At 42.6% G+C, this 12,808-nt stretch overlaps 1 protein-coding gene across 3 annotated transcripts in view; it reads left to right on the top strand.

The window, feature by feature from the left end:
* The first annotated feature begins 6,948 nt into the window (after window positions 1–6,948).
* Window positions 6,949–12,808, top strand: part of SMCHD1 (structural maintenance of chromosomes flexible hinge domain containing 1) — a 127,464-nt gene continuing 121,604 nt past the window's right edge. For 2 of the 3 annotated variants that reach the window (XM_070778868.1, XM_070778867.1), the window contains exon 1: window positions 6,949–7,486. In XM_070778868.1, coding sequence (XP_070634969.1) covers window positions 7,310–7,486 — 177 coding nt within the window. In that variant the 5' untranslated portion in view covers window positions 6,949–7,309. The remainder of the gene's footprint in view (window positions 7,487–12,808) is intronic. The other variant, XM_019986735.2, reaches the window with a different exon arrangement.

Below are 12,808 nucleotides of genomic sequence, written 5' to 3' on the forward strand. Positions count from 1 at the left end.
TCAGGAAAGCACTTTTTCTTAAGTTGGGTGGTGGCTACACATGCTGTTTGTCTTTTAACAGACAATTAGATTATACGTACTCTTTTGAATGTATGAAATAAATATAAAGATGTAAGAACAGATTGAACAAGAAAATGTAAAGTCCTTGTAGAAATACTGGCAATTCAAGATCTTAATAAATGGTCAGTATCATTTTTCATATATAAAGAAAAAATTCAACTGCATGATTTTTATTTATTTACTTATTTATTTTTGAGCCAAGTCACCCACTTGTGGGATCTTAGTACCCTGACCAGAGATTGAATGCAGGCCCCCAGCATTGGGAGTTTGGAGTCACAACCATTGGACTGCTACGGAAATCCCTCAACTGCATGGATTTTTGAAGAAAAAAGAATCTGTCTTACAACCAAAATGTGAAAACACCAGCAGTTAATTTAAATTTTTTAAGATGCTTTATTCAAAGTTAGTTCCTTTAAATAACATGGAAATTAGAGGTAATACATCAGGAGAAAGTTGGCAAAGGCCCATGTGACTGGAAGTATATTATGAGATATTAACATATTTTAATATGCTAAATTAAAGTCTTTGTGTGGATCACAACAAACTGTGGACAATTCTTAGAGATCAGAATACTAGACCACCTGACCTGCTTCCTGAGAAATCTGTATGCAGGTCAAGAAGCAACAACTAGAACTGGAAATGTAACAACAGACTGGTTCCAAATTGGGAAAGGTGTACGTCAAGGCTGTATATTGTCACCCTGCTTATTTAACTTATATGCAAAGTACATGATGCGAAATGCCGGGCTGGATGAAGCATAAGCCGGAATCAAGATTTCTGGGGGAAATATCAATAATCTCAGATATGCAGATGACACCGTTACGGCAGAAAGAGAAGAACTAAAGATCCTCTTGATGAAAGTAAAAGGGAGAGTGAAAAGGTTGGCTTAAAACTCAACATTCAGAAAACTAACATCATGGCATCTGGTCCCATCACTTCAGGGGAAATAGATGGGAAAGCAATGGAAACAGTGAGAGATTATTTTCTTGGGCTCCAAAATCACTGCAGCTGGTGACTGCAGCCATGAAATTAAAAGATGCTTGCTCCTTGGAAGAAAAGCTATGATCAACCTAGACAGCATATTAAAAAGCAGAGATATTACTTTGCCAACAAAGGTCCATCTAGTCAAAGCTATGGTTTTTCCAGTAGTCATATATGGTTGTGAAACCTGGACCATAAAGAAAGCTGAATGCTGAAGAATTGATGCTTTTGAACTGTGGTGTTGGAGAAGACTCTTAAGAATCCCTTGGACTGCAAGGAGATCCCACCAGTCCATCCTAAAGGAAATCAGTCCTGAATATTCATTGGAAGGACTGACGTTGAAGCTGAAATTCCAATACTTTGGCCACCTGATGTGAAGAGCTGACTCATCTGAAAAGACCCTGATGCTGGGAAAGATTGAAGGCGGGAGGAGAAGGGGACAACAGAGGATGAAATGGTTGGATGGCATCACCGACTTGATGGACCTGAGTTTGAGTAAGCTCTGGGAGCTGGTGATGGACAGGGAAGCCTGGTGTGCTGCAGTCCATGGGGTCACAGAGTCAGATATGATTGAGCGACTGAACTGACAGAACATATTTTAACTTTTTTTTTTTCTTTGATTTTCCCTCAGCCAAACACAACCAACCCCCTATACCAATTCAAGAAAATGGCAGACTCTATGCTTTCTTGCCCCAGGAGAACTTTGTCCCAGGCTACCACTTTGGTAGCCTCCAAAGAACCATGCTTCCCGTATTCCTGTTTCTCCTTTTCATCAATCCAGGACGGTCCTGTGACCTGACTTAACCCACAGAGTGTGGCAGAAGGAATGTTGTTTCAAGTCCCAACTTAAGGTCTACAGGCTTCCACTTTTATTCTCCAGGGGAAGTTAGCCCTCAGGTAAGAAGTATTCCCACCTCTTTGTGAGAATCCCAACCTTAACTGAGAGGCGAGGTACAGAAAAGAGATCTTAGAGGTGCTGGCCAGCAAACAGCACCAAGTTGATAGCCCATGTGAGGAAGGCATTTGAAAGTGACTCCCCTAAGAACTGCCTAGACTGATACACCACGTGAACCTCGTTCCGCCAAGCCCTGCCCAAGTGGCATGAGCCAAATGAAGAAAATGATTGTTGTTTTAAACCACTGGGTTTGGAGCTAATTTGTGGTACAGCAATTGATAACTGAAACAGGGTGTAGAGTAGAAAAGATGCTTTCCCTCTGGGACTTTCCCCCCTAAAAACTGACGTTCTTAGGAGAATGCAGAGAGTTTTGGAGAGGGGATACAGAAAAGCACTTTGGAGGTGAGAAAAGGACTTTGAGGCATTCATACAGTACCTTGAAGAATGATGAAGAGGGAAGTTTCTCCAGATGCACAAGATTCCGTTTAGGCTGGTTAAGAAGAAATGGTCTTCCCTACCCTCCTAAATACATAAGCGGTCCATCTAGGGAGTTAGGATTAAAAGAGGCCTTGCAAGTGGTTCCCACATCCCAAGTGGTATAAAAGCAACAGTAAATCACTGGATCTAAAGAGGGTATATAGACAAGGGAGAGCCTCTAAGCTCACCACTCAGAGCCTGGAACTTGTTAAAACTGGAACCAGAGCTCCTAAATATTTGCTACCAGTTCCATAGATGGGGTCTCAGAGTCATATGTTACAGAAAGTGCAGAAATACAGCTGGCAAAGTCTAAACTCAAGTCACTAACACTGTCTTTACCTTTCCAGAAAGAAACACACTTACAAACTAAATTTGAGAAGATAGGAGTAGTTAAGAACTCACTTTCCTTGCCCTTTATTTTTTAGGTGTTTTCATTTTGGAGGAATTTAGTCTCATCAGCAAATCCTAACAAGATTACTCCCTTCTTCTTTCTGCCAATTTGTAATATTTTATCAAATTGTATTTGTAATATTTTATCAAATTGGCTTCATCACAGTACACACATATCAGTGCTAGCTTCCAGATTAACAGTGAATTCTGTAAACTTCCCTCTGTTATGGGAAGGGACTACTCAGGAGCTTGAACATGTGACTAGCTTTGGCCAATGACACCAGAAAACATGATGCGTGCTGAACTTTGACAGGCACTTGCATATTGGAGCTTTTTCTTTTGAGGTTCTGTGACAGCTTAAGTGGGAAACCAATCGATGCTATTAGAGATGTCTATGGAGGAATGTGAGATCCACTTCTTAACAGGCTCGGGCTAACTGCCAGCCATGTGAGTGAGACCATCATGGACCATCCAGCCCCAGTCAAGCTGCCAGTGACTGCTGCTTGTCATATACAGTGAATTCAACAGAATTGCCCAGTTAAGCTTAGCCCAAGTTACAGAATCATGAGCAAGTAAATGGTTCCTATTTGAAGATCATGGCATCCAATCCCATCATTTCATGGCAAATAGAAAAAGTGGAGGCAGTGATAGATTTTATTTTCTTGGGCTCCAAAATCACTGTGAATGGTAACTGCAGCCATGAAATTAAAACACGCTTGTTTCTTGGAAGGAAAGCTTTGACAAACTTAGACAGCATATTAAAAAGCAAAGACATCATTTTGCTGACAAAGATCTGTATAGTTCAAAGCTGTTTTCTGGTAGTCATGTATGGATGTGGGAGTTGGACCATAAAGAAGGCTGAGTGGCAAAGAATTGATGCCTTCGAGTTGTGGTGCTGGAGAAGACTCTTGAGAGTCCCTTGAACAGCAAGAAGATCCAACCAGTCACTCCTAAAGGAAATCAGTCCTGAATATTTATTAGAAGGACTGATGCTGAAGCTCCAATACTTTGGCCACGTGATGTGAAGGGCTGACTCATTGGAAAAGACCCTGATGCTGGGAAAGACTGAAGGCAAAAGAAGAGGGCGGCAGTGGATGAGATGATTAGATAACATCACCGACTCAGTGGATGTGAATCTGAGCAACCTCTGGGAGATAGTGAAGGACAGGGAAGCCTAGCTTGTTGCAGTCCATGGGGGTCACAGAGTTGGACATGACTTAGCCACTAAACAACAACAACATCTGAAACTATTTACTGACCACTGTTCACCATATCTACAATATAGTTAGCAATATATAGTTGGACAACATTCTGATTACTACAAAGTTACTGTTTTTCCTGATTTCTGCTGTAACACATATACTGAAAAGAAGGAGCCTACATGTAAGGAATGGTTGGGTAAAGAAAAAACATACAGATCACTAGTCAAGATTGCAAACATTTGTCATTCATTTATACTACTGTATCCTAAACATCAACATCTCTAATCATCTGGTTAGTTTCACCAGCTAAGAGACAGTCCATGCATGACTCACGATCTTTTATTTATTATGACATAAGGATTTCAAATTTTCATGAAGGAATGGTTCTCTAGAAGGAACTTTAAATGCCCATTAAAGCCTTGTGTGGCTAATTAAACACACCAGCATTTGTCTTGTTGGGCTTCCCAGATGGTGCAGTGGTAAAGCATCTGCTTGCCAATGCAGGAGACAAGACAAGTGAGTTCCATCCCTGGGACAGGAAGATTGGCTGGACAAGGAAATGGCAATCCACTCCATTATTCCTGCTTGGAGAATCGCATGGACAAAGGAGCCTGGCAGGCTACAGTCCATGGGGTCACAGAGAGTCAGACAACTGAGCACACACACATTTGTTTTCTTTCTCAGCAGTGGGGAGGTTGTTGGTAGTGATGCAATTTTTCCTTTCAGGGCTTGCTGCAAGTAAACTGTTGCATTTATATGGCCATAGATATAGATAGGAATTCTGATAAATTGTGTACATTAAATTACCCAATTTAAATTATTTGTATTTAAATCAACCAATTCATTACAGGATCATCGCTTTGATTTGAAAGGTTATGGCTTCAGGAAAATTTTCAGTTTAGCTTGAGGTGATCTGTTTCCTAGGTTTCTCAGGATGGTGGCATCCTGAAACAACACGGACTTACTCATGGTTGTGAAAAAAAATTACCTTTTTTGTTTTGGTGAATGTGAAAAAAAAAAATACCCCAAACTCAAACAACAAACATTTGTCTACAGGCAGAAACAAATCCAGAATGGTCATTGGGCATTATAGGTTAAGCATAATAAACATACACTCTGATTGAGTAACAACTATGGGAATTTTCTGTAACATTAAAAAAAAAGCTGTTCTCTAATGCAGAGGAAATAATATACCATGGTATCAAATGTTCTTTTCTCATAAACGAAGTTTTTATTTGTTCAGTGTAACCAGTACTATTGATGGGGGAAAAAAACAAAAAATAATAATTCTTCTAATACCACTCAAAATGAACATATCAACTTGATTTTCATTAGAATATTTTTCATACTAATAAGTCACAAACCAAGACCCAGATTTTTGTACGTATGGGTGAAGGTGCTAAGTTGCTTCTGACATTCGATTCACTCCAGTATTCTTGCCTAGAGAACTCCATGGACAGAGGAGCATGGTGGGCCACAGTCTATGGGGATGCAAACTATGGGACACGACTGAGCACACACACACACACATTAAGATGAAAAACTTTGTTTTTTTCGTCATTTAAATCAAACACCACTATGTAATGGCCTCTAATGAAAAGTTCAGTTGACTTTGAAAGCTAAAACAGAAGAGGTCAAAGAAAGCCCACAGGAGTTGAGGTTACTTTGTTCTTAGCCTTCTCCAGTATCTCTTCAGGAACATGAATGGCATCTGACCACAACACTCCTCTTCCCAATTTATCTTCCACCGTCTACTGCTCCATTCTCCCCACATGAACCCTATTATTTATGCCCCTCACAAACACATGCCCTGACACTTTTGTTCCAACTGCGTGTTCCATCTTTACTACCTTATACGTCTAGCCAAACATACAACACACACACACACACACACACACACACACACCCCTACACCCACACCCCTACGATTTTGGAGGGTCTTTATTTGGACAAGCATATCTATGCTTCTGACGTACACTAAAGATGGGTCGATCCACGTAATTAACCACGAGGGTTTGGCAAATCCAGTAAAACAGAAAATATACTTTATTACCCGAACTTTCGAAGAATCAAAAAAATCCCCCAATCTTAGTGGATTTGTTATTGTAAAACACAAATTATTGCCTAAACATTTTTAAGACCTTATGACTAAACCTAGTCCTCCAACAATGACTTTTATTTGTCGTTGAGTTAGGGTACTACAGACCAGGATTAAGATATTTAATGAAGCTCAATAAAGGCTTTCATAGGAAGCGTAGTCTATGTGAAGCCCTTTGCGAACACTATTTAACTTATTTCTGACAACTCTATAGCACAGGCGTTTCCGTGCTCGGTTCTCAGCCGCGTTTCGGCGACGGGTCGGGGAGGCGTGCGCAGCCTGAAGCGTCGGGCGCCCGGACCCTTGGAGGCGGCGGTGACGTCACACAACTGTGCGGAGGTTCTCAGGGGCCCTCTTTGTCTCGGGGGTCCACGCCCAGACTCACACAGAACCACTAGGCTCTTCGGCGTCGGTTCTTTTCGCGTGGGGCCCCACGTGCTCGCGGCAGAGGCAGGTCCAACCACGAGGACCACGGCCCTGACGCTCCCCGGAGGGCGCAGCCGGGGTCGCGGCGCCAGGAGCTCGAAGCCGGACGGGTTCGGTCCGGGGTCATGGCGAGGCGGGAAGATGCCAGGACCCTCTGGGCCGGGAGAAGATAAGTCCCTCGGGAGATTCCCTCCGCTGCTCCCGTGACTGGCTCTGCCGCCTCAGTGACTGGCTAGCCCTCCCAGAGCGCCCGCGCCTGTGAGGGATCGAGCTTCCCTGTAACTTCGTGAGGGTGAAAGAGGCCAGGCCCCGGGCAGCGGCGGCGGCAGCGGGCGCCGAAGCCCCGCCCCGGCCCGCGCGGCCTGCCGGATTCGCCCCGCCCCCTGCGCGCGGCCAGCCGCCCCTCTTCCTCCTGCGCCACAGTTCCTGGCGGCTGGCCTGGTCGCGGGTCGCGCTGCAAGCTCGCGTGGGCGGCGGCGGGCGCGGGTCCCGGCCCTGTGAAGAGCGCGCCGCGCGCCTCCTTCCCCCCCGGGAGCGGCGGGACGCGGAAGTGACGTGCTGCTCGGGCAGGAGCTCGTTTGAATCGGTTCCCGGGTGATCCTCGAGCCTGCCTCTGCTCGGCCGCCGCCGCCGCCGAGTGAGGAACTGAGCGCGCCAGGGTAGAGGCCTCGCGCCGCCCCGGGCGCTGGAGCTGAAGGCGCCAAGCGGGGCCCGCACTTCGGTTTTCAGCGCGGCGGCCACAGGCGCCGGCACGGCTGTTTGCTCTCCCCGTCCCCCAATATGGCAGCGGCGGGCGGCGGCGGGCCCTCGGTGGAGACCGGAGAGGGTGGCGGAGGCGACGGCCCCAGGACGGTGTACTTGTTTGACCGACGCGAGAAGGAGTCGGAGCTCGGGGACCGGGCGCTGCAGGTCGAGGAGCGCTCGGACTTCGCGGCGTTCCGCGCCTCCGTGTGTCAGGTACGCGACGGGGCGACAGAGGGATGCGCGGGTGAAGTTTGGATTGGGAGGGTGACGAGAAGCCCACGTTGCTCACCGCGGGGCAATAAACCTGTCACCCGGCCCGGGTCTTGCGGCCTTGGCGTCTCCCTCCAGGGTGCCCGCCATGCCCGAGGCGGCGGAGAAGCCTGGGGGCCGGGCCCGCCGCCGGGCCCGGGAGTGCGGGGCTGGCGGGTCGGTGGGCCTCCCTCTAACCCCGGCCTTGTGGCCGGGATCGCGGCGTCCGGGCGGTGGTACCGTGGGTTTCGAGAGCTCGACCTTTGCACTGAGGCCGTGCAACTCATCTTTTGAGTCGGGAAAGCTGTGTCTCTTTTGGGTGAAACTTTTTTTTTTTTTTCAAGACAGCGGAGTTTTCCCCCGCTGGCTCTGTCAGGAATATCGTGATAGCTAGAAGTTGTGAGATTCCAGGAGTCGATTTTTCCTAGGTTCCTTCAGTGATGCAGTAATTTCACGGGTCGTGCTGTCAAGGTTTGCGGGCGCGCCCTGGCTGGTCCTTCCGTAGTGGAAACACTTGACCTAGAGTTCCTCGCAGGTGGAGCTCTCTGTGGTTTCCTGCACCCCCCAGCCCCTTGCGGGGGGAGGTCCTGAACCACTCGAAGGGTGTCCGAGGGTATCTACGGGAACACCTGAGGACCGATATACTTCCTGTATTAGTTTGCGTGAGAAGTTAATAACTGCGTAGGCAAAGCCCTACTTTAAACTGGAAAGTGTTTTCTAGATCTGAGGTGTTGCTGGTGCCTGAGCTTTAAAGAATGGATGTTATTTATCATGAGCTGCTTCAACCACTTGGGGCTGTTTTTAAGCGACAGAGAACACCTGGCTAACCAAGAAAAAGGACTTAGTGTGAAGCAGTGTTTTAAACTTGATGTTTTAGGGCTTCCCAGGTGGCTCAGCAATGAAGAATCCGCCTGCCAATGCAGGAAATGCGGGTTCGATCCTTGGGTGGGGAAGATCCCCTGGAAAAGGAAATGGCAACCGAGTCCAGTATTCTTGCTTGGGAAATCTCACGGACAGAGGAGCCTGGCGGGCTACAGTCCATGGGGGTTGGGAAGATTCGGACACGACTGAGCACGCACGTAGGCTGATGTTTTAGTACTCTTTAATTCCGTATAGTAGTTGATGAAATAATTGAAATCAAGACCCGTAGGCAGGAAAAAAAAAAAAAAACGATGTGAGAGCAAGCACTTTGATTTGTTCTGTTTTTCCAGGGTCTAGAATCATGCCTGGTATGTGGTAAATAGTCAAATTAGAATGACAAAATTTTACGAACTCAGAAGTTCATTCTCTGTCTGGATACAGCGCATTCCCATGTCCTTGAAAAGTGAATAAATGAATGCTCATTATTTTTGATGAATGTTTTGTATTTATCAGGGAAAGGGAAACTCTTATTTTTGTAGTTGATTATTTAAAGTATTCATATTGGTTATATAAAATCATGACACACAAAAATGACTTTAAAATGTCAGCGCATTAAAAAATTAAGGAACCAGAGAGGAAAAAATAAACCTTTTATTCACTATGAAATTTATAACCACTGTTAGTAATTGGAGTTATTTCTTTGTGTTCTTACCATCAGCCTGCATTTTTAAATAATCTTAATACATGTCTGTATTCCATTTTTTTCACTTAATATTGTCAGTATCTTTCTATTTTAATGCAAATCTTCATAGTCAAAGTGGTCTGTTTTGAACCAGTCAGTGTTTACATATACATATCTCTTTTTGTTTGCACTTGCATTAGATTTTAAGCAGTATCGTGATAAACATGTTTGAATGCAGTCTTTTTTTTTTTTTGAGATTTATTTTTGAGTTTAAGCCTTTTTTCCCCTCCATTTAAAAAAAATTAAACTCTAGTTGATTTACAATGTGTGTTAGTTTCAGGTGTACAGCACAGTGATTGAGTTACATATGTAAATGTTTCAAATTCTTTTCCCTTGTATACATAGGCTTATGGCTTTGTTTTCTTTGGTTTAGAATCTTAGAAGTCAAATTCTTGGATCAACGGTCAGGAATATCAAAGCTCTTGATATGTATTTTTAAATTGTTTTTCAGAAAGGTTGTACTAATTTACCCTTCCTCTAGAAATAATTCTCCTATGTCAAAAGTGTCAGTAACTGTGTTACATGTATAGGGGAAGTGTATTAACCTCTTATTGCGGAAGTGGTAACTCACTTTTGGAGATCATGACTCACCTAAGTCAAACAGATAGTACAGAAGTTAAAATTCAGATCCAGAACCCAAGTTCTTTTTGTTACATACCATTCAAATGATATTCTTATTTATAGGGAACAGATATATTTGTTCCATTCCTTCAATATTTTAATAAGGAAAATATTCCCTTTGACTAATTCTTGTCCTCCTGCCTCCTACTTTTTCCTGCTAGAACAGAGAAGGCTTAACTTTAATTAGAGGGAAGAACTAGTAAAAAAATAAAAAGGAAGGCTAACTTTTTTTTTTTTTTTTTTGAGAATTTAAAGCTAGATTATGCCACCTAATCCATAACTTTGTCTCTGTTACATACATGAAGAACTAAAATAGGTTCATAAGCGGTGAAACTGGGATCAGAATCTAGGTCTATTTGATTCTAAAGCTTGTTTTTGTTTTTAAACAATATCCACAGGGCCCACACTATTTTCCATGTTAGAGGAGTAGGCAGATAGTGCACTAAATTAAAGTTTTTCATTAAAACTTAAACTAACAAGTGTTTGTAGTGCTAGGAAGTATTATGGGTCCTAAACTGTTATATGTGTAAAAGTTCACTTTGTAGAAAAAAGGAGCAGTCAAGAGGCAGGAATAGAATGTGGATTTGACAGAAGGCTTTAGACCTGTGATAAGCAGTTACTGATTCACCTGAGCCCTTGTGACCTCGCAAAATCAAAGATTAGGAAATAACTTATTTGGCTAGTTCTTAATATTCACAGTCATTAAGTCCCATTTGTGCAAACCCTCCTCTGCACACCTAATTTACAGTAAATGCCTACTTTTTCCCAGTGGTTCCACTATTCCTTGTCACCCCATTATAGCACTTGTTATAACATTGTACTTAAAAAAAATTGTCTCCATTCCTGGAGGTTAGGAGCCTTATCTAATAGTTGGTTTATAGCTGTTTAGTTAAATGAATCAATCTCTTCCTTCAAAAAAAATTTTTGTATATAGGGTATGTTGTGTTAAAAATTCCAAAAGACGAAAAGAAAAAAAGTAAAAGATAGATGTAGGAAAGAGTAGAATAGTAACCTGAGAGCTAATTAATGAAAGTTCATTTTATTAAAGCTTATACCAGTGCTGATCCATGAAATCAGCTTTGAGTTTCTTAGAAGTGAAAACAAAGGAGAGATAATGAATAAAAAACCCACAAAGTCTATAAAATAAAAGCATTCCAGCTGCTAAGAATGCAAACCTTTGAGAAAAATTTCTCCCTAAATTCCTCACAAATCCTGATAAAATAGACAACATTCTTATAGATAGGAGAGGCTCTTCTTATTTTGTCTTTTAATGCAAGGTACAGTCAGACATGATTTAGCAACTAAACAACAGCCCTTGTGTTATTTAGGGTATTGCAACCTGCTTTAACCAGTTACCACCCACATTTTTTTTTTAATTTATTTATTTTAATTGGAGGCTAATTACAATATAGTGGTTTTTTCCATACATTGACATGAATCAGCCATGAGTGTACATGTGTTCCCCATCCTGAACCCCCCTCCCACCTCCCTCCCTGTCCCATCCCTCAGGGTCATCCCAGTGCACCAGCCCTGAGCATCCTGTCTCATGCATCGAACCTGGATTGGCGATCTATTTCACATACGATAATATACATGTTTCAATGCTATTCTCTCAAATCATCCCACCCTTGCCTTCTACAGAGTCCAAAAGTCTGTTCTTTACATCTGTGTCTCTTTTGCTGTCTTGCATATAGGGTTATTGTTACCATCTTTCTAAATTCCATTTATTCATTAACATACCGTATTAGTGTTTTTCTTTCTGACTGACTTCACTCTGTATAATAGGCTCCAGTTTCATCCACCTCATTAGAACTGATTCAAATGCATTCTTTTTAATAGCTGGGTAATATTCCATTGTGTATATGTACCACAGCTTTCTTATGCATTTGTCTGCCGATGAACATCTAGGTTGCTTCCATGTCCTGACTATTATAGTTCAGTGCTGTGATGAACATTGGGGTACACGTGTCTCTCTGAGTTCTGGTTTCCTTGGTGTGTATGCCCAGCAGTGGGATTGCTGGGTCTCATGGCAGTTCTGTTTCCAGTTTTTTAAGGAATCTCCACACTGTTTTCCATAGTGGCTGTACTAGTTTGCATTCCCATCAACAGTGTAAGAGGGTTCCTTTTTCTCTGCATCTTCTCCAGCATTAATTGTTTGTAGACTTTTGGATAGCAGCCATTCTGACCGGCGTGAGATGGTACCTTGTTGTGGTTTTGATTTGCATTTCTCTGATAATGACTGATGTTGAGCATCTTTTCATGTGTTTGTTAGCCATCTGTATGTCTTCTTTGGAGAAATGTCTGTTTAGTTCTTTGGCCCATTTTTTGATTGACTGCCCACATTTTTGTAGAGATTTCTCACTTAAGTGTACTCTGTGTGTTCCTGGTTTTGGGGTGATTCAGGGACAGAGTGATCGGATATAATACCAAAGCACACATCAGTAAAGGCTAGTTGTTTGTTCAAAGATATGCATTGAAGTATATAGCTTCTGATTGATCTAATCCATTAAACAAGTTTAAAGTATTTGAGGATTTTATGGTTTGCAGTTCATTAGCCCATCATAAATATTTCTTCAGACTGGCTTTTGAGAGAAGTTGGGCAGCAATAGTTTGAAGCTAACCTGAAGACATGGAGGGCCGGTTCTTTATGTTACTCATTAAATAAAAATCCAGGTACTTTAACTTGAACCCAGAAAAAGGTGGAGTTGAAGTGATCTTATAAAAATGAAAAAGCCCAGTCAAGACTCTTGCCCAATATAGAATGTCATCCTGCTTTCATTTAGAGAAGGGCAGACAATGTTTCTGTATTCAAGGCTATTTTGGTACTCATACAGGAAAGACTTTGTCAGGTAAGACAAATTTTTAGATCAAAAATATGGAGAGAGAAGGATATGACATCTTGAGTAAAAGTATAATGAATAATGTAAAAATAATTTGTTTGTGAAATACCAGAGCTAGAAAATATTTAGAGAAGTTATGAATTTGAGAAATAATTTTGTAAAGAATTATATATAAAGTAAAGAAAAAAGATAGCTTATGTATCTTGACTGAACAATAGAACC

The sequence above is a fragment of the Bos indicus genome, chromosome 24 (genome assembly GCF_029378745.1).
Source record: "Bos indicus isolate NIAB-ARS_2022 breed Sahiwal x Tharparkar chromosome 24, NIAB-ARS_B.indTharparkar_mat_pri_1.0, whole genome shotgun sequence".
Lineage (NCBI taxonomy): Eukaryota > Metazoa > Chordata > Mammalia > Artiodactyla > Bovidae > Bos > Bos indicus.